We start from the raw sequence: 22,245 nt of genomic DNA, 5'->3' as shown, positions 1-22,245 counted from the left end.
TTTATCATACCTGGCCGTCCCATCTTTGTGAACCAACGGTTTGAAAATACCTTTTTGGGCCCGTGTATTGGGGCGCACAGGAGCAGCAGCCACAGACGATCCACCAGGCGCAACGGGCCGATCCTCCTCGACTGAGGCGCGGTCGGACGTGGGATCACGCGCCCGTGCAGGCGACAAGACGGGCCGATCCGCCTCGGCTGAGATGCGGTCGGGTGTGGGATCACGCGCCCGCTCAGGCGACAGGGCGGGTTGGTGGACAGGCGACACACGCCCGTGGGCCCGTCCGCCAGAGTCATCATGACGCGGAGAGGCAGCGGGGCTAGGCGACACAGCCGTGTCGGTCCCACCAGGACACGTGCGTCACGTGGAGACGCCAGCAGCGGACCCGCCGGCCGCCAGATCAGCGCCTGCCGCCGCAGGCGCGCAGGATCCCGCGCCGCCAGATCTCTCGGCATCGGCAGCCGCAGCCGGATCATCCTCGTGTTCTGCGCTGGTCGTATTTGGACTGATGTGCTGCATAAAATCATGATGCAAATTGCCATTTTCTGCCACATTTTTTTCACTGTTTCCTGCAGCATGAGGACTCGGATTAGTAGCACCATTAACAATATGATCAACACTATCATCCCCCTAATCAGTAGATTTCAAAAGCTCCGGTGGCAACAAGAGGATTTCGGCTCTCAACCGTGCACCCGCATTAGGATGCAAGGTGGAAAAAGGAAAGATGTTTTCATCAAATACCACGTCGCTGGAAATATAGACTCTGCCGGTAGATATATGTAGGCATTTATATCCCTTGTGAAGATTACTGTATCCTAGGAAGGCACACTGTTTGGATCTAAATTGGAGTTTATGAGTATTGTAGGGCCTAAGATTCGGCCAACAAGCACAACCAAATATGCGTAGGGAAGAATAATTTGGTGTGTCACCAAATAATCGAGTGAGTGGAGTCTCAAAGTTTATAACTTTGCTTGGCATCCTATTGATTAAATAGGTAGCAGCAATGAAGGCCTCATCCCAAAATTTCAAGGGCATGGAGGCTTGAGCAAGCAAGGATAGGCCAACTTCAACGATGTGACGGTGTTTACGTTCAGCTGACCCGTTTTGCTAATGAGCATGGGGGCAGGAGACATGGTGAGAAATTCCTATTTTGGTGAAAAAGGAATTCAACTTTTCGTACTCCCCTCCCCAATCTGTTTGGAGAGGTAGGATTTTTCGATCAAATTGTCGTTCAACAAGATTTTGGAAGTCATGGAATTTTTGGAAAACTTCAGACTTATGTTTGATAAGGTAGATCCATATGAATTTACTGAAATCATCTATAAAACTCACATAGTATTTCTTTCTACCTACGGTTTCAACGGCAGGACCCCACACATCAGAAAAGATAAGTTCCAAAGGAAATTTTGATTCACTCATAGATTGAGGATATGGTAGCTGGTGACTTTTGCCCTTTTGGCATGCGTCACATACAAATTTATTATCATCATTGCTAGCACACGGGAGTTTATTCTCACTAACGATCTTCCTAACAACAATGGAAGATGGGTGACCTAAACGTCGGTGCCACCAGTCCGAAGATGGCTTGGTGACACTTAGCACATGCTTCGTGACGTTTCTCCCGATGTGTTTGAGAGGATAGAGACCTCTCCTACCCCAGCCGCGAAATAGAACCCTCTTCGTTTCCAGATCCTTGACAAGAAAAAAATGAGGGTGAATTTCAACGAAAGTGTCATTATCAAGGGCAAGTTTACTTGCAGAGATCAAACTTTTAGTGGCCTCCGGAACGTGAAGAGCATCATTTAGGTGAAGATCACGATCTGGGGTATAGATAGTTGTATGACCAATATGATTAATCGCCATACCTGATCCGTTGGCTGTGTGAATTTGCTCATTGCCGGTGTACCTCTCCCGGACTGTGAGCTTCTCCAAGTCACCGGTGATATGGTCAGTTGCACCACTGTCCATATACCAGTTTGTGTCTATGCCGTACTGAGGAGCAGCAATATTTGCCGAGCGCTCTTCCCCTCCCTGGTAAGAGGAGTCGTAGCGCTTCCAGCACTTCCACGCCACGTGCCCAACTTTGCCACAGATCTGGCACGTTGGTCTGGCGGCGGAGTTGTTGTTGAAGCCGCCGCCGTTTCCTCCTGGGTTGCCACGGCCGCCACCGCCGTTGGGCTTGTTGTTGAAGTTCCGGCCGCGGTCACCACCGCCGCCGCCTTGTTTGCTGTTGAAGACGCGACCGCGGTCACCACCGCCGCCGCCGTTGCCGTTCTGCTTGTTGTTGGAGTTGTTGAAGCGCCCACGTGACGCAGCGTTGGCGGAGGACTGGGAGGCTCCCCCGCGAAGATTCATACGCGTCTCGAAGCTCAGCAGCTGTGAGTACAGCTCCGGGACAGTCACATGTTCGACCCGTGAGCACATGGCAGACACCACGGGGTCGAACTCCTCCTCCAGCCCGGCAAGGATGTGCGAAACCACATCTTCTTCGTCCACCTTTTTTCCTGAGGCAACCAACTCATCACAAAGGGTTCTGATCTTACCAACGTACTCTGTAATGGTGGAGTTGCCCTTCTGAAGATTCGCCGGCGCGATCCTGACGTTGACAGACAGCGCTCGGGTATGCGAGTTGAGCATCCCCTGCACGGTGTTCCACAGCTCTGCTGCGGTGTGGCAAGTCGCCACCTGAATGGCCATCTCACGTGGTAGCGTAGTCAACAGGTAAGAGAAAACCTGCTGATCGCGAGCGTACCAGGTGCCGAACTCAGGGTTGGGGGCCTTCGACTTGGTCTTGCCGTCGTCGCTAGTGACCTCGATCAACATGGGCGGCACCTCCTGCTCCAGATCGAGGAAGCCCGCCATCTGCGCCCCCTGATGGCAGAGAGGACGGTGGCGCGCCAAAGGGCTTCGTTCCCTCTCGAGAGCTTCTCTGTGGCGATGTGTGCAAAAGGAGATGAGGGGAACGTATTTGCGGATGAGCTCGCCATGGATGAATCCGAGGTAGGCTCTGATTACCATGTAAAAACTAGAGGTTTTGGTGTGAAGCGTATGCCTCTTGGCAGGGACGCGTGCGTGCTTATATACTCAACAAGGTACAAGATATGGCAGGTGGTTTTGGGCTTGGCCCCTCATCCAAGCTATACAGAATATCTACAAGAGATAGAGCTAGCCTCTAACCACCTGCCTTGGGTTACAAGATAACACACACGCACACAATCACAATCGTGACATTGTCACGTTACAACTTAAGCCTATCGTCTAACACACATGATTAGAATAGAGGCGAGCATAAGTATTCATGAATTGTTGTCATAGCTGATGTTCAAACGACTAAGCGAGGCCGAGAAGAAGTAAGCAATATATGCACGTACAAATAACGCACAGAGCGTGAGTAAGAAAAAAAAATATATGTCATGTGTGCAAGTGAGTATCATATGACAAAATGAATACCATGTTGTTACAATACCAAAAAACATATAGAAGATAAAAATAATGTTGACTATGATCCGTATCAAATGATTTACGTACTCGATTTTTAGACCACAGAAGCACTTGGTCGGGAAAAGTGTGTGTAATCCGTGAGCGAGCCTTTCCCCGGGCGTGGCTTTCAGAGCTGATCCGTGTGCCCCACCCACAGGATACGTCCCGAGATGCCGCCGGACGGCGACCTGTGACGCCGTGCGCCCACAGACCCACCGCCGGCGCTGTGGCATCCAGTTGTCCACCGTTGGCAGCGACACGGCCGGCCACCGCCGGATCTGCCGTGCGTTGCGTTCACGGCGGCCGCGCGCCCTCCGACGAGGCCGAGAGCGCCGCGCGTGCTGCCAAAGGTGCCGTTGAGGCGTGCGTGCGCAGGCCAAAGACAAAGAGGAGGACGACGGCGAGCGCGCGCGCGCGCGCATCTCCATGCGCGCAACGTGCGAACCACCCAGAATATTGTACTGGCGCAGTGGGTGGCATCGCGGCCGTCGATGGGATCGGACGGCCGGGCGAGGCGTATAAATCCATCCAGGTCACCCCTGCCCCCAAACCCCTCACCAACCACCCCCGGCCGCAGCAGCAGCAGAGAGCCAGCCGCCCTTCGCTCCCCCCAGAGGCCAGAGACGGACACGATGGCGGCGCCCACCTCCTCCGCGGCATCCACCCTCGCCCCCTTCTCCCACCCCAAAACCCTAGCCGCCGCCGCCGCCGCCGCATCCTCCTCCGTCGCCTTCTCCCCGGCCGCATCCCACCCCGCATGCGCCCTAACCCGCCGCCGCGCGGTCGCCGCCATGGTCGCGGCCCCGGCCAAGGTCGGCGCCGCCATGCCGTCGCTCGACTTCGACACCGCCGTCTTCAACAAGGAGAAGGTCTCCCTCGCCGGCCACGAGGAGGTACGCACGCGCCCCCGCTCCATCACTCTCGTTATCCCCCCTCCCATCTCCGGGCTTGCTCTTTGCTCTCGATTTTTACGATTTGTTCCGTGTGCGGCTGCAGTACATCGTGAGGGGCGGGCGGAACCTCTTCCCGCTGCTCCCGGAGGCGTTCAAGGGCGTCAAGCAGATCGGCGTCATCGGATGGGGCTCCCAGGTCCACTCCCAGCTTCCCCTTTCCTCCCCTCCCTGCACAGTTTCTTTCCTCACTCGAGAGATTTACATGTCTGTCTACTCGAGACACTGCTTGGATATGCACATCGGTCAAACGGAGTGGCCGATTTCACACAGATTTGCTCTGTTCTGTTCTGCCACTTGGTAGGTTCAGAGTTTGCAGGTCTGTCTGCTTGCTCTAACAGAGATTTGTCATGGTGCTTTTGCAGGGTCCGGCGCAGGCCCAGAACCTGAGGGATTCCCTGGTGGAAGCCAAGTCTGACATCGTCGTCAAGGTTAGCTATTCTCATGTAGTAGCATCCAGCCTTACACATGGGATTGAGTTTTCACTGTGTGTTTAAGTGAAAAGCTCTCAAGCTTTGGCTTTGCAGCCGTGAGTGGAAAATCCACAGCTAAACCTTATTGTTTTCTTTAGCTTTATAACTTGCACTGGGCATTGTTTATCACACGTTCTTGCTTAAAGTGAGAATTTGATGCTATACAAATTGGAATATGCAAATTCTGTGTCAGCTTATATCTTTGTTATGTACTTTGGCAGTATAAACGCCACTTGTTCAATAAGCTGTCTTTTCGCTTTCAGATTGGCCTCAGGAAAGGTTCCAAGTCTTTTGAGGAAGCACGTGGTGCTGGATTCACCGAGGAGAACGGAACCTTGGGAGACATATGGGAGACGGTCTCTGGCAGTGATCTTGTGCTGCTGTTGATTTCAGATTCTGCCCAGGTGTGCTTTTCATTTATGCTCACTAGCTTTCTGCATGATTTTAAGCTTTCCTTTGTTAATTGTTTGTTTGGATCAGGCTCAGCTTCAGGATGATGTTTCTTTGCATCCTGTTGGTTTAATTAATTATATTTAACCTGCATGTTCGATCTGGAGCATACTAGTATCTATCATTCACTGCATGATACATTTGTCTGAGTCCCACCATCAGTTTATTATATCCTTGTAGTTAAAGTTCTCATTTACTTTCTGCAGGCAGACAACTATGAGAAGATCTTCTCTCACATGAAACCAAACAGCATTCTTGGTTTATCTCATGGGTTTCTCCTTGGTCATCTGCAATCACATGGCCTTGATTTCCCCAAAAACATCAGCGTCGTTGCTGTGTGTCCCAAGGGGATGGGCCCGTCGGTTCGGAGACTGTATGTTCAGGGCAAGGAAGTAAATGGTGCTGGCATCAACGCTAGCTTTGCTGTCCACCAGGTATGGTACTCAACTATCGATTTGGTCTGAAGACATGCAGCTATGCACTGAGCAACTGTGTGTGTGTGCTCCTTTTGATGTATAGGATGTTGATGGAAGGGCCACTGATGTTGCTCTTGGATGGTCGGTTGCACTAGGATCCCCATTCACCTTTGCTACTACTCTAGAACAGGAGTACAAGAGTGATATCTTTGGGGAGCGAGGTGAATCTCTTTTTCTTCTTTGTGACTCTATGTTGCCTGTTATGATTGCGTTGTTGCTAACCAGTTTTTGTCCAGGAATTTTGCTGGGCGCTGTCCATGGCATTGTGGAGGCTCTCTTTAGGAGATACACAGAGCAAGGAATGGACGAGGAGCTGGCATACAAAAGCACCGTGGAGGGCATCACTGGAATTATCTCTAAGACCATCTCAAAGAAGGTATGCCTTGATTAATCTTTTGGTAACCACCTTTAATCTTTACTTATCAGTCCAATTCCCCCCCTTTTTACCAGGGGATGCTTGAGGTGTACAACTCTTTGAGTGAGGAAGGCAAAAAGGAGTTCAACAAGGCATACAGTGCATCATTCTACCCTTGCATAGACATACTCTACGAATGCTACGAAGATGTTGCCTCTGGAAGTGAAATCCGGAGTGTTGTGTTGGCTGGTCGGAGGTTTTATGTAAGTTGTTCTGCTATTAAAACTGCAACTTACCATCCTGATTCTTTCCATGATTAAGTTTTTGGTGTGGACACCAAATAAGACAAGATTATTCACCATCTCATTTTCTTTATGCTTGCACAGGACAAGGAAGGCCTTCCTGCTTTCCCTATGGGCAAAATCGACCAAACTCGCATGTGGAAGGTCGGCGAAAAGGTGCGCTCGACCCGGCCAGATGGTGACCTTGGCCCGCTCCACCCCTTCACGGCTGGAGTTTATGTTGCACTTATGATGGCCCAGGTCAGGCTCCTCCTCTCCACTCGTTACATATTATACCAGTGCACTAGAATACGATGGCTTGACATCTTATTCGAGTCGATTGCGATGTGTAAGCTGTAGATTACACTTCCTGAATGATTGATTACTCTACATGAACCGAAAGCAATTACTGATCTGGCCTGTTTCCCTTTCTAAACTGCAGATCGAGGTGCTGAGGAAGAAGGGGCACTCCTACTCTGAGATCATCAACGAGAGCGTGATCGAGTCGGTGGACTCGTTGAACCCCTTCATGCACGCGCGCGGGGTGGCCTTCATGGTGGACAACTGCTCGACGACGGCGCGTCTGGGGTCGAGGAAGTGGGCGCCCCGTTTCGACTACATCCTGACCCAGCAGGCGTTCGTGACGGTGGACAAGGACGAGCCCATCAACCAGGACCTCATCAGCAACTTCATGTCGGACCCCGTCCACGGCGCCATCGAGGTCTGCGCCGAGCTGAGGCCCACCGTCGACATCTCGGTGACGGCCGACGCCGACTTCGTGCGCCCTGAGCTCCGGCAGTCCTCCTAGGCTCGCCCCTTGCACCTAAGTTAACTAAGCTGCGCCGGGCCGGTCGGGGCCCGGCAGGAGAGTTGGTTTTTGATGGATGGACATTCATGGACTGTAATGTATGTGTGCGACTAGCTGGTTTGAACTCGTGAGCTGCTGCTGGGTAGAGTGAGTCGTCTTCGTTTCCAGAATAATAAAGTTGGTTCGTCCGGTTAGATGTTGCTTGTTTGTGTAACTCGTCGCTAATCAGCGAGATGTGTTGCTGCTCGCCGAGGTGGCGGTGAGGAGCGTGGAGGAAGCACGAGCGGCTGCATGCGTTGCCGTTGCCTCCCCTCGTTGGATCCTATTCCTAGCTTCGCACAAAGCTTGGAGTCGCTCCCTGATCCAGATGAGGGGATCCTGAGCTTTACCGGCAGGGGATCTGGAAGGGCAACGGCGCATATGGTCGTTCCCGTGACATTCTGGTCGAAAGGGGAGGCAGTGCTGTTCCAGGGTGGAGTCCACGGCATGCTGCGGTGGAGGTCTCACCGGACCAAGTGTTAGTTCTAGTGTTCGTTTTTTGTCCGCCCGTGACCCATTTTAGCCTCAAAATTGGGCCGGTTTGTGTCGACGCGGATGCACGCGACGCCCCACCTTGTCCTCCCCTGACCCGACACATCCCCCCCCCCCCTTCCCCACAAAACCACCCACCTGCTCGCCATGGCCGACGCGCCAAACCTCGCCTCCACCGCTGACAAGCCCCGTGTTGTCCGCAAAAAGGCGACCAAGCCCAAGAAGGAGCAGATGCCGGTGCAGTGGACCGTACAGTCGGACAAAAGGGCTTGCCGGAGGAAGGTGAAGGCCGACAAGCTGGAAGCCGCCAACGCGGCCGCCCTCACTGCCGCCGCCCACCCAACAGGTGATAATCAGAACCTCGTCGCCAAGGCCACACAACGGCCTCTTTTACTGGTAGGGTTCAACCATGGCCACGACCAGCCAGCCATTCTAGTCACTGTCGCCATGGTCGCGGCCAGCATGGGCTCATCGACAGTTCGTCCGCAATGGCAGAGTCGCCGCGCGCGTCCACCACGCCGCACACGCCCGACTTCCATCCCCAACCGTAAAACCACCCGCGGACTACTCACCGGAAGGTAGTGTGATCGCGTCGCAGACGCCCGCGCCCATGCCCATCGACCTAAACACCACACCCATGGCCCATGGGTCATCCACCGGGGGGCAAAGGAAGCGGTTGCGCGAAATCCCCGCTGGCAACCATCCGGATGCACGCCAACTATTCTACGCAATGTTGGCATCGATGGATGATGACCCGACCAATCTTTTCATCATGGAGAACATCATTTTCGAGGGTGGCGTGTGGCGCGGGCTTCGATCCCGACGAGATCCAAAGCCAAGACATTCGCGGCCACTTCATGCAAGACCAAGAGGACATGGCTGACACCATCACGCCAGGCCAGGAGGGCATGGACGACACCTTCACGCAAGGCCAAGAATTCCCGGACGACTACGACCAAGAGGAAGGAGCGGCAAAGCATTCAAACACATGCATACACAAAGGATGAGGCCAAGCTCATTTGCGAATGTTGGAGAGATATTGAACAAGATCCCAAGATCGGAGCAAGAAGGATCAACCTTTCTGGTTGAGAGTTCATGCCTAATTCCATGAACTCAAGAAATTCCCACAGTACAAGTTTGAGAGCAGGGGTGGTTGGGTGTCCATCTCCAAGAGGTGGGGGCTCATCCAACAAGAGTGCGACAAGTTTTATGCCAGCCTTGAGAGCAGAGAAGGCCGTCCCGTGAGTGGCCTCAGTATCAAAGATATGGTATACAATTTCTTCATCTCCATTCCCGTTTTTCCGTTGCATGGTGCTTGCATGTCCATTGCATATGAATGTACATTCGTGTCTTCATTTGGTTTGTAGGCAATCCAAACATTGGAAGCATTCAAGGCCCAAAATGGGAACAAGCCATTCACCCTCACCTATTGTTGGACGATCGTTCATAATGACAAGAAGTTCAAGGAGCAATATGCCACCCTCAAAAAGAATGAAGGGCCAGAGGCCGTTGCAGAGCATGGCGAGGGAGAGAAGCGGCCGCGGGGAAAGACCGACTCCAAGATGGAGTAGAAGCATGAGGCGGCACATTTGCCTTGCAGGAAACTTTGCAAGGCATGATGACCCAAAAGGAGGCAAGGGAGGAGAATCGTCGACAAGAGAAAGAGGAGCAAATGAAGGCCTACATCGAGATACAAAAAAAAAGCTCGAGATGGAGGCCGACATACAAGCAAAGAACCTAGAGATGGAGGAGGACATTCAAGCGAAGAAGCTTGAGATAGAGGCGACCAATGCAAAGGAAAATAAGCAAAAGAGGTGGCGCTCGCTTGCATGGTGAAGGAGATGAAGATCGTGATGGTGGACTTGAACAAGGTGTCCGTGAGAAGAAGGCATTGGTTCGAGAAGAGGCAAAAGGAGATGCTCAAGCTAGATGGCCAAGAGCACCATCTTTTTTGTATTTCGGCAAGTGTGCTGGCATGACCACGGCCGAGATGTATGACGTGGTTGAACTACCGCCATTTTTGTGTGCTGACAACTATGTTGGGCGCTGGCAAGTGCACCGGCATGAATTGTATCTTTTTTGCAGCTTTATGCCGACCATTGGCATCGCCGCCGGCAAGAACTGTGGCCGCTGGCATGAACTCTGGCCGCTGACCTTTTTCGATTAATTTTGCTTTGAACGCGGGCGAAAAATGCGTCGGCCGATTGGACGCACTGATCGAACGCAGCGCGGAGAATGCGCCTACAACCAACTCAAATCGGGCATAAAGCGGATAAAACCTGCGTCCGTTTACATCGGCGCGTTGGAGTTTGGCCTGATGTCGTGCATTGTTGCGATGGGTGAGGCACAAGACACGTGATATGCCCCCGAGCTCTTTGATTTGTTTCGGCTAATGTCAGTGCGACGTCCCGCGCCGAAGTCAATAAGAGCATCTCCAACAGGCGCCCAAAAAGAGCTCCGCACACTAAAAATTCGTTTTTTTGGCGCCCAACAGCTCCAGCAGAAGCTGTAGCGCTAAAAATTTTTGGGCGCTGAAAAAACGCTATCGCGCGCAGCATATTTTAGGCTCCGGATTGCGCGCGCTTCACAATTTGCACTGTCTGTTTTTTGGGCGCGCGTCTTTAGGCGTCTGCTAAAGCAATATTGGTCCCGGCGCACTAAAAGTGCTAAAGTGGCGCGCTATAACTTTTATTGGGTGCGAGAATTTTGTGCGGCCGTTGGAGATGCTCTAAGCACGCGGGGCCCACTCATGCCTCTTCCCTCTCCCATCCATCATTCCAGTCCCCGCCAACAACCCTTTCCCACGCCCTCTCCCTCCTCGCTCTGCATCGGTCTGAAGACCGGCACTGCCAGACCTCAACCCCGGTGTTGATATCGTCGGGAGGGCGGGTAAGGCCGGCTGGTGTGCCTCCGCTGCCAAAATCTGGCCATGGAAAGCACGCCCCCGGCCGGATCCAGTCTGAGCTAGCTAGTTCCACGTCGTTGGTCTCGGTCAGATCCCACGACCCCGCGGTGACCGCCGTGCCTACTCTCGCCGGAGGAGGCAGATCTTCTGTCTAGGAGGCTTCGCTTCAGGTAAGATCTAGATTACTTTTTTAATGTTAATTTATTTTGGACCTCCGCAGTTTCACAACAGATGCATTTGAAGCGTTGAATCCGCATGTGGCGTGGTGTGTTGACCCACGAGTAAAAAATACAGTACGACGCTTTAAATTTCTGAATCAGGATTGCAACTAGGAGTGTATCAGGATTAGATGGACTGGTCTGATGTTCCACTATTAATTGGCACTTCTTGTTTCTGAATCACTTCAGTATTGGATCGGATCAAGTGTGGAAAGACTGTCTAATTTCTTTGCAAACCTGCAGTGCTTTGCGCCAGACCTCGGGTCTGATAAAATCTGTGCTGCCGCTTCTTGCTTATGGTATGGATTGCTTCAGACCTTGGTTCTGATAAAGTTCACACAAAAACGGTAATACGATTTTGGTTGTATTGCTAGATTAGCCGAATTTGTTGTATCGATGCTGGGCTCAGTCTGGGCCGGAGTGACTAATTAAGATGGTTGGGATGTGTCCAAAAAGACGTTGTGTTTGGCTATAAGAAATATTTATTACAGTAATATGGTGTTTTATCCATGGAAAAATTTCACCGTGCGTTGTGTATGTCTCTTTTGAAACTTGTTGCATCACTTTGAGATCGAGGCATTGATTTTTTTTGTACCGGCGCTGTTTTTTTAATAGATCGATCAGAGTAATGCTAGACGCATGGACAGGTTGTTACGGATTCAACGGATTGTGATTAGATGGTAGTTTTTGATTGGAGATTGTGATTAGATGGCAGTTTTTGATTATGAAGAGATTAATTAGCGTTAAGGATCCGTGAGATGCCTGTAATCATCCGTGCGTCTAGGATTGTTCATTCGATCGACGCGTGAAAACCGACCGCGGCCCTCCCAAACGATTCCGTCGCTGTACGGAACAGAATGCATATAGAACTGGTAGGCCGAGATGAGCAGAAATCGTCCTCGTTTGTGACCAGTACCAGACTAACCACATATCGGCACTTGTATGGCCCTGCGCGTGAGACTGGATAGAAAATACAGCAGAGGCTGTTGTGCCACTAGATCCGAACATTGGGGGGAATACTTGGTCGTGTACACAAAAGAATTGTCCGGTATACTCTTCGTCTTAAATGATGGTTGCTGATCCATATGCATGTGCATGGTCCAGATTGCATACCAGTGGATGCCGTGCATAGAGGCAACTTTTTCGGCCGGGCATTCTGTTTCATCCAGGTTAGCGATTTACGACCCTTCTCGTTTCTGTTCATCCTATAACAAAGCTCCTTACAAAATCTGTGTTCATGCTAGTTTTAAATTTAATTATTGCCCATATGTGTTCATCGTGTTCACTCTGCAGCCATGCATGCTCTATATATGTACTACAGTATGTCAGTAAAACTTACCCATGAATACGTCCCACATAATACATAGAATCTTAGGCAAATTAAACAGGCTATCTAGAAATTGCCTTCACAATAGTAAACTACAAGAAGTTTTTCACACTTTTTCTTTTGTTTATGTACAGGAGGTCCAAGTTAGCTGATATGATATGACTACACCAAAGCATATATCATTAAGTATCTTAGAAGAGATTACCAACGGATTCTCAGTGGGCTCAAGAATTGGAAGGGGCGGGTTTGCAGATGTTTACAAGGTACCACCTCTGTAACTTTTTATTAGACGTTTTTAGAGTCTATAACAGTGTCAAAAAACGTCTTATTTTTCAATACGGAGGCAGTATGAGTTAAAGACTTGATATTTGGTTTTCCAGCAGATGTCAAGTTTGAACTGGTAACAAACATTTCAGTTATAAACAGACAACTCATGTACAATACTTATGTCAAGCAGGGAGTTTACAATGGGAGAGATATTGCTGTGAAGTTGCTTCTTGTTGATGCAGCGCGAGGAATTGATGACCAACAGTTTAAAAATGAAGTTGGTAACCTTTTGAGGGCTAAGCATCGAAATATTGTACAGTTAGTCGGTTATTGTTATGAAACAAAGAAAATATTTGTTGAGCGCAATGGTGATTTTAGCGAACATATATATAAAGCAATCTGCTTTGAGTACTTGCAGGGTGGAAGCCTAGACACGCGTCTTCATGGTATGACAACTTAACTTAAACAAAACACGATCATTTTCTTATGTGTTTAAGTGAAACTGAATTCCCATTTTCCCTTTGTCAATTTGTGTAGACCAATCTTTTGCACCTAATTGGAGCACACGTTACAATATTATAAAGGGGGTCTGTGGAGGTTTAAATTTCCTTCACAAATGTGTACCACAAATTTTGCATCTTGATTTGAAGCCCGCTAATATATTACTAGACAGTTCCATGGAGCCTAAAGTGGCGGATTTAGGATTGTCAAGGCTCTTCACTCAATCATACACTCATGTCACAGAAAAAGCCGTAGGAACCCGGTAAGTAGCGCGTGGAATGGCTGATTTCGATTTTTTCTTTATTTTCTAATTGAATAAATGGTATCTGCACTGATTGTGTCCTTGGTATTATGCAGGAAGTACATGCCACCAGAATTCATAAAATATTGCATAATCTCACCTAAGAATGATGTTTTTAGTTTGGGTGTTGTAATGATAGAGATAATGACAGCACCTGCAAGTTACTCCAATTATCTTGAAGTGGGCAATGTGGCACAATTAATGCAGCAGGTAAGAAAAGACATTTAGTTTTGGCAATTAACCTTTTCCTTTAGTTCATAATATCAAACCACCGATCAGGAATATGTTTGATGTCTACACTTGTGCATTTTGATTGACCAAGTAATGAGCTAATAACTTAATAAACTCATGAGGCGCCAATGGTCACACCCTGTCATGTTGTTCCTGTGCTAAACCGGACATTACGTAACTAAAACATAATCTTTAGACCTTACGGTAGACGGCACTATACATGTTGAGAGGTGTTCCTTTGCTATCCGAACATTCCTTTGCATGAAAATTAAAGCACATCAATGGGTGTGATTAGAAAATAAGCCGTCCCTCCCCAACTTCTCACATAAGGCCTTTAAGTAATAAGATAGATGGCTTGTAGAAAAAGCCGGGGAGGGGGGCAGCTTATTTTGTAAGCCGTCAAAAAAAATCGGCATAAGAGCATCTCCACTGGTGCCCCCATAGGCCTTCCAATCGGCCCAATGGGGGTCCGGACATGAAATAGCCTCCTAACCGTGCCCCAATCGGTCTGGACAGCCCGAAAAACTGTCTGACAACCCCTTGTTCGTCCCCAACCTTCAGGGAAGCTCGGGGGTGCTGTACACGCCCATACACACCGACTCTGATAGGCGGGCCTGGCCTACCATCGGCACAGAGGCTGGTCAGTGTTGTTTTAATGGTGCCCAATGGCGCTGGACAACCTTCTTGGTTCCCTACGCTGGCGCTACCGACGCTGCGGTGGTGCATCTTCCCCATGCGTCACTGGCATTAAACCGACGCGTCGGTTCCCGCCCTCAGCACCGTTTCCTGCATATCTCCAAGCCTATAAAATGGTCTGCATGCTCCCATCTCGCCCTTCTCTTCTCGCTACTTCGCCACAATGTAGGCCACCATGACTGCCGCCACCGCTCTAGACATCTCCTCTGCCTCCAGACCACAAAGACAAGGAGGAGGCGGAGGAAGAGGAAGAGGTTGCGGAGGGAGAGGAAGAGGGTGCGGAGGAGGCGCAGAAGCAACCACCTTGCGTGCCAGAGCAGGCCACCTTGTTGGAGTCATTGACACCCAGAGACGAGAGAGAATCCAACGGCGGATGCATGCGGGAAGTAGCCGTTGAGCAGACTAATGCGGACATTGAGGGCCGTGTTAAGAGATATCTCCGTTCCTAGTGCAGCGAGGGAGGTGGCCGCCTGCCAGTCCATGACGGAGGAATGACAAGCTGCCATGGCATTGCAAGCCCAGGTTGAGGCTGAGCACACCGCTTGCCTGCAGATGGAGGAGGGGCACCATCAGGTGGTGCGCGAGGCTGCGGCGGTGAGGAGGTTGGTGCACGCACGATGACGAGCCCCCTTCCCGTCGTTGACCTAGATTAGGTTTCTTATTAGTATTTAAGTTTTAGTTTAAATTTTGTTTTACGTGTCCTTAAATTTGAAAGTTTAATTCTTTTAGAAAAAGTTCAGAGAAGGTCGGTAGGGGCAGCCACCGCATCGGTCTGAGCATGTGTCTAGGCGCCTCCAAAGTGGCATCCTTTTGAGTGGTTGTGAACACTTCTTTTTCGGGAGACGCAGGTGAATATCATCTAACTCACCAGATTCTAAGCCGTTGTGGTGGCATGCAGCCCACAAACCACCATTTATTTTACGCAGCACGTAGCATCCACATATGTGATCTTAGGATGAAAACAACGGTGCACGTAACTGAACGACATAGAGTACTAAACATGATGTTTATATTTTGCACGCGAATATACACGCCAATAAGATCATATTTATTTACATGGACAGACATAAATAAACAAATTTTAGATTATATTTATTTACATGGACGAATGTGCATGCTGACAGCTTGTTGACCTCTGCCTCTGTCACGGCCATCATCGGTATCACAGACACTGGCTCGACGCAATGCACATTTACCGCGTGAGGTTACAACAAGCAGAGGCCGTCGTTCCGTGGAGCTAGTAGTGACAAACTGACAACAAAGATAGCCCTGAGAGGAAAAATGGGAAAGCAAAACCTACAGGCAAACTGTGTTTTTTTTAAGAAAAAGGGAAAAGCTTTGCCCTTTTTATTAATCAAGGAGAGAAAAAAATTTGAATTACAAATCAGGCTGGCAAACGATATTAGATAAGCGTTAAGTTTGATCCTAGCCTAGCCGTGCGGTAGGTCAGGTGGTCAATGGAGGCTAATTACGCTACGACTATCTAGCGTGAAAAAAACATGTCCACTCAGACCCGGCCACAACAACCTCATCCCGAGACAAGGCAACCTTGCCCGAAGGGGTCCGAAAGGTCCCCCGACCATAGGACGGTGGTTGATGAGTAGGGTGTGAGCAGAGGAACGTGCGGGAGAGTACATGAGAGGAGGAGAGCACGCGGGGCGTAGACAAAAGCGCAGTTGGAGGGGCCATCTATAGGCAAGACGTTCTAATGCGGGTGTGGTTGCTCGTTTTTCGCGGCACGTTCTAAAAGAACCGTGCCGAACCGGGCCGCACTCCAAAGCGTGTCGGCTATGGCGAGGCCGTCATTGGGAGTTACGGCTGTGTTCCTTCTAGGATGATGGACACGGAATGCTAGGACAGAGTAAGGAGAGGAGAGAACCTAATAGAAAGAAGTATCGTACATTTCTGTGCACATTTGATATTCTGTAGCTAAACTGATTATCTGGAATGTCATATGTGATATTGAGCACAGAGTATTTCTGTGCACATAGCCACATTTGAACAAGTATCGTACATCATACTTTTGTATTGCCCATCTCAAATTATATTTCTATATTGCGGTTTTGTAGGTACTTACCAACTGTACTATGGTTGAAGCCACATCAAATTACCGATCAGAGGAAATACGTCAGCTGGAGACGTGTATCAAATTAGCAATACGTTGTGTGGATTCTGAAAGAGATAATAGGCCCTCTGTAGCAGATATCCTGGATACCCTGAATGAGACAGAAACTCGTATTCCCAAGAGACAGGTATAATCTGCGTACTTAATGCAAACTAAATGAACTAGAGATCATTTGTTTTACAATTGGTACAAGACAATTGTTTGGCTACATGGACTAGTAGCGGTTGTAGTTTTTGCAGCTCCTCCTTTCCTATTCATTTTGTTTTCAGACGCAAAACTTACTTCTGCTTCTTTTTAATTCCTCCCTCTTTAATCTATGTAGAAGAAACTTCATTTTATTTTCGTCTAATTCCAGCAACGGAAAAAAAAGAGATTGCACATTCAAAAAATCATGCTCTGTCGTGTGACTGTTACTGTGGCGTCAAACTCGTATGAGCCACCGTCTGGCTTAGAGGATAGCATGATCAGAGTACAGAGGCTGTTGGAAATAATCCAAAGCTTCTTGGTTTAGTTTGAGTCAGAAAACGTGAGGTTTCTATACTTTGTTTGGCTTGGATGCCATACGTGACTTTTGTCGTGTATAAGGAGTACTAGTCTGATGGATTAGGATATCGTATTAATCATTGAGTTATTGTAACTTAGTTGCTATAAATAAAGGAAAAGGCCCCTCTCTCTGCCTCCTCGGAGTTCTACAACAAAGGCAGCCGATGTGTTCATTGTCTTGCATTTTGCCATTCTAGTATATGTTGCATTTTTTTATTCTTGGGAATGGTGTCTTTTTTCCAAGGTGTCATTTCACGTGGTATTACAGCATTTTCCTCTGCCGGCTTGCACATTTTGAAGAGCAGTTTAATTGAAAGATTGTCAATAACTTAGCTTACGCACATATATAGCATAATAATCCTAGAGAGTTAGGAGACTATGTGATCATGATCGTGATAATTCTACTGCTCTTTTCCATGTACTTACACATAAAAAGTTGTTGCAGTTGACAGATGTGCCCCTTTATCTGGCAACTGGTCCCAAATATACAATGGGTAACACGTTGAAGACGACGAGAGATGAGCAGGACAATATAACAAATGAACACCAGAACTGCAGTTCCATGGCAAAAGATAATAACTCTAATTTGCAGCAAGTTGGTGATATACGGGAGACAACATCGTCCATGAAAGAAGCATTAATCATCGGAAGGACCAAAGAAAAACAGAAAATATTGTCAATTTTATCTGAGAGCAGCACACAAGAGATCACATTCCTTCCGATATATGGTATTGGAGGCATTGGGAAGACAACCATGGCACAATTGGTTTTCAATGATCTCCAGTTCAAAGAGTACTCTCGGGTTTGGACCTATGTTTCCCAGACATTTGATATGAAGAAAATTGGGAATTCTATAATAACACAGCTATCTGGTAACAAGAGTGAGCATACTGATCTTCAGATGATAGAAAATAGCCTACAAAAACTCCTTTCTGGTAAGAGGGTTCTAATCATCTTAGATGACCTGTGGGAGAGGCAATCATCTCAGTTAAAAAAGTTGGAGGGTATGCTAAAGCTGGGTGAAGGGGGCAAAGTGGTGGTGGTAGTAACCACACGAGAAGAATCTATAGCACAGAATATTCACACAGACACAGTGGAGCCATACAAGCTAGCTCCCTTGACAGATGACATTTGTTGGACTATCATAAAAATTAAAAGTTCATTTGAAACTAGGGCTGAAAGAGCGCAGTTAGAGTTGATTGGAAAGGAAATTGCAAAGAAGTGTGGAGGTCTAGCTTTAGCAGCCCAATCTATTGGGTATACGTTGGGCAACATGGAATTTGATGAATGGGTGTCGGTGAACAACAGTGAGATCTGGGATGTTCTTGCCACAGGAGAATATTCACCTGATCATGTGCATGCATCCTTACAGCTAACCTATCACCGTATGGATCCATACTTGAAGTTATGCTTTGCTTATTGTGCAACCTTTCCAAAAGGTCACTGGATGGCTATAGAAGATCTAATTTACCAATGGATTGCTCTTGGACTTGTTGAGCCATCAAGGACATTCTCTAATATACAAACCGGTCATAAATATATTCGTCATCTTTTTGGCACGTGCTTCATTGAACATCCTTCTTGGTCACAATCGGTGAGTTACCACAGTGATGAATATGTTAGCAGCTTTTAGACATGCCCTTTGTTTAACATCTAAAGTCACAATTAGCGGGTAAAAATGTTCTGATCATAAGTTGCATATTCTCGTAGCAATGCTGACAGCACCACCACTTTTGTTCTCAAATAACCGTTGTGTTGGAATAATCTTATTTCATAAAATTGGAGCTCTCCCAACATGCTTCTTTTGTTCTCAAATAATTGATATTCAGTAATTGACACATCTTAATTAGGTAGATCTTTGAAACCTAATGTTTTACTAATGTTACCTCATATATTGTGGCTGTTTTATAACTGCAAATGATATAGTTAAAATATAAACCCATGAAATCAAGACTACATGATCATCTACTATTATTGTTATGTCAAGAGACTACAAGGCAAATGTTCACATGCTTATGTCAGTGAGGGACCTGTTTTGCCTTTGTCACAAATTTGGTTGTGCCTCTTGACGGCTCCGCAGTTAAGAAGTTCATTGTCAGGTAGGGACCTTGAGATTAGTCTGTTTGTTGAGAAAATATAGAAAACATTGCAAACTAACCTAGGTGTGGATGTACCATATACTAGAGAAGAAAATCATTCTCTTCTACTCCCTCCATTCTCATTATATTTTTTGACCTCAGTGTGATATCATGTGTACATGTTTTTTGAATTTACCTTTCCTGCTTAGTTGTTAATGAAATCTATACTATTAATGCAGACTAGTTACTATTCATTGTTCATGAAGCCTGACAATTTCTTGATCATGCATGACCTGGCGCATGATCTTGCAAGATCAGTTCTGGCTAATGAAATTAACATAGAGAGTCCTTCCTGCCGATATGCATGGCTGACAGATCATAGAAAGCTATTTAAGTCATCAATGAATCCACTTGCTAAGTTATTTAAGTCATCAATGGATCCACTCACCAAGATAAGGGCACTGCATTTTATCGACCGTGGCTCCTTGCAGCTTCATGCTGAAGCATTATCAGGAGCTAAATGCCTATGTGTCTTGGATTTAAGCAAATGTTGTGCACAAGAGTTACCTGATTCTATTGGTCAACTAAAACAGTTGAGGTATCTCGATGCTTCATGGAACGTCGATGTACCTGAACCTCCTGAATACCCAGATCCGCCGGAGTCTACAATGATACCGAAAGCTCTGGGTTCCCTTAACAAACTCCAATATTTGAATTTATCATTCCGCCGAAGACCCATAGGGCTGCCAGAGGTCATCAGCAAACTCACGGAACTCAGGTATTTGAATACATCATTTTGTGAGGGTTATTATTTATTGGACAGCCCATCAGCAAACCAAAGTTTCATTGACTGTATCGGTACCCTTCCCAATCTGGAGCAGCTGGACATGTCTTGGAATGACTATGTTTTTTGTGTGCCTGAAAGTTTTAGCAGACTAAAGTAGCTGAACCTCTCCGGCTGCAATCAGATTTCTAGCCTTCCAGAAAATGTGGGGAAAGTGGATATTCCGAGGCTTTTTGGCTTGTTGGACCACCCACTGGAAAATGATGGGTTTCACGTGCGTCCGGTTGATAGTGGATCTGGCAGCAGTCTTGTCTGGCTTAAGCATACAAATCCTGATGTGTTGTGTATCGACGATCTTCAAAATGTGAAGTCTGTAGAAGAGGCACGCAGTATAAGGTTGATGGAAAAAAACAGAATTGAAACACTGTCATTGAAGTGGCATGGTGGCATGGAACACATCGAGTTGCTAACAGTGCTAATGCCACCAAGCTCTGTAAAGAATTTAGAGATAAGGGGTTACATGGATGACATCTGCCCGCACTGGTTTATGCATATAGGCCAATATCTTCCTAATCTTGTGAGCTTGGAGCTGTGTCATTTTCAATGCAACAGCCTACCAACACTTGTCCAACCACCCAACTTACGCAAGATTGTTCTCCGCCATATGGAAAACCTAGAAAAGTTTAACATATTGGCTAAACTTGAGCATCTAGAAATATACGATTGCCCCAACTTGAGGTTTAAACTGTGTCTGCCTAGAGCAGTGTACTGGTATATATCCAGGTCTGACAATGTGCTATCATGGGGACAGTGTGCCTGGAACACAGCCTCATCTTGTCCTGTGAGTGAACTTAAAGTTGACTCAGAGTTGCCTTTGTGTCATTGGAGTTTGCTTCACCAGCTACGTGGTCTTCGTGATTTAGCTATCTACGGTTGCAAGGATCTGACCATCCCATCATGGAGGACCCGATCCTTCACCTCCCTCGAATCACTGTTGTTATATGGATATCATATTCATAAATTGCCAGAATGGTTGGGTGAGCTCACTTCTCTTCGGCGACTGAATTTATGCCTGGGCAACCTACAGGAATTGCATAAGAACATGAGGCAACTTACACAGCTGCAATCGCTCAGTCTAGAGAAGTGCAATAAGTTGACATCACTACCGCAATGGTTAGGAGAACTCACCTTGCTCAAGACACTTAAGCTCTATGGTTGCAATGGCATCATTTCTTTACCGGAGAGCGCAATCACCAACCTCCAAGAACTTCGTATTTCTGTTTGCCATGTATTATTTGAATGGTGTAAGTTAGAGAAGAACAAGATGAAACTAGCTCACATCAAAGAAAAGGTATTTGTTCTAAACCGCTCGTATGTTTTAGTGACCAGTAGTTTTGTATAAACTTTCACATGTACATGGCCTCGTAAGTGCTGTTTGTTGTCTAATGATACCTTCTGCATTCGAAGGATAATAAATGCAACAAAGTTAACTCGGAGGTAAACCGTATTAATAGCTCTGTTAGACAATATGGTAGTATTTGACAAGAAAACTATATCTACTTCCTTGCAGTCCTACTCAGACAGCGGCCAGGAGGGATGTGAGGAGGATCTAGGATGAGTTTCAAAATCTTGTGGATGCGATCTGGGTGGCATGTTGATGATCCTTGGAGCTCTTCTGATGCCACAAGTGGAGACCTTCACTTAGGATCACAAGGCTTTGGTGATCTTCATTCACATGTTTTGTTGCCTTTACATGCTGTGAGTGGAAGGTTAACCTGCTGCTGTACAGTGGTACTAATCTGTGATTTCTTCGTATCTATCTACCTGATGAATTCTAGTCATTTGCCATGGTCCCTGCTGTTATCTATGGATGGAAGCTTAACTTGCTGGTGGACAATAATATGATGATCTTGCTCTGGAAATCGAGATAAAACTGACGCAAACAATTCAGTTTCATTCCTATACTCCCTAACCAACGAGTGCTCAGCTGATGCCTCCGTTTCATATTAGTTGTGTTTGTACTAAATTAGCGACTAACTAATATGGAATCGAGAGAATATGCATTGGAAAATGTATTAATGATATTGCTTGATTTGTCTTGCAAAATCCTTTCATTTCATATATCTTCATACTAATTGTGTAAATATATTGTAAGTACAAATCATAGTCAAATTTGTAAATCATTGACCAGTGAAATTTAAGGACACCTTATATTTTGGGACAGCGGGAGTATTTTAGACAGATGAATAATATTTGCTCCTTGTCTCATCTTTATCCCCGCGAGGGCAGATCTAGATCTTGCACCCAAATTTAATTAAAGCTCCTGATGGGGAAAAAAGAGTTAAGTTACTCCCGTATGCTGGAACCCATTGGGATGCGTGAAACATATTCAGTTCATAACAGTAAGGGCTAGAAAACTGAATCAATTGCACCAGAATTATGTCAATCTTCTGAGCGGACATCAT

The 22,245-nt window shown here is 47.3% G+C and overlaps 1 protein-coding gene and 2 pseudogenes across 1 annotated transcript; 2 read left to right on the top strand and 1 right to left on the bottom strand.

Annotated features, from left to right (window-relative positions):
• Positions 1–2,360: 2,360 nt before the first annotated feature.
• LOC123183806 (uncharacterized) lies at positions 2,361–2,499 on the bottom strand (annotated as a pseudogene).
• Positions 2,500–4,032: 1,533 nt separating this feature from the next.
• LOC123183213 (ketol-acid reductoisomerase, chloroplastic) lies at positions 4,033–7,467 on the top strand. Its single transcript, XM_044595975.1, has 10 exons — positions 4,033–4,373; positions 4,477–4,569; positions 4,796–4,861; positions 5,167–5,307; positions 5,560–5,787; positions 5,873–5,990; positions 6,066–6,205; positions 6,280–6,447; positions 6,571–6,726; positions 6,908–7,467. Exons 1-10 carry the CDS (start codon positions 4,113–4,115, stop codon positions 7,271–7,273), a joined length of 1,737 nt encoding a protein of 578 aa, XP_044451910.1. The 5' UTR covers positions 4,033–4,112; the 3' UTR covers positions 7,274–7,467.
• A 3,104-nt stretch (positions 7,468–10,571) lies between these two features.
• On the top strand, positions 10,572–21,996 carry LOC123183212 (disease resistance protein RGA2-like; annotated as a pseudogene).
• Positions 21,997–22,245: the final 249 nt, after the last annotated feature.

This window comes from Triticum aestivum, chromosome 1D (assembly GCF_018294505.1).
Source record: "Triticum aestivum cultivar Chinese Spring chromosome 1D, IWGSC CS RefSeq v2.1, whole genome shotgun sequence".
NCBI lineage: Eukaryota > Viridiplantae > Streptophyta > Magnoliopsida > Poales > Poaceae > Triticum > Triticum aestivum.
Note: the sequence above shows the minus strand (reverse complement) of the source record. Positions and strands in the feature narration are given on the sequence as shown.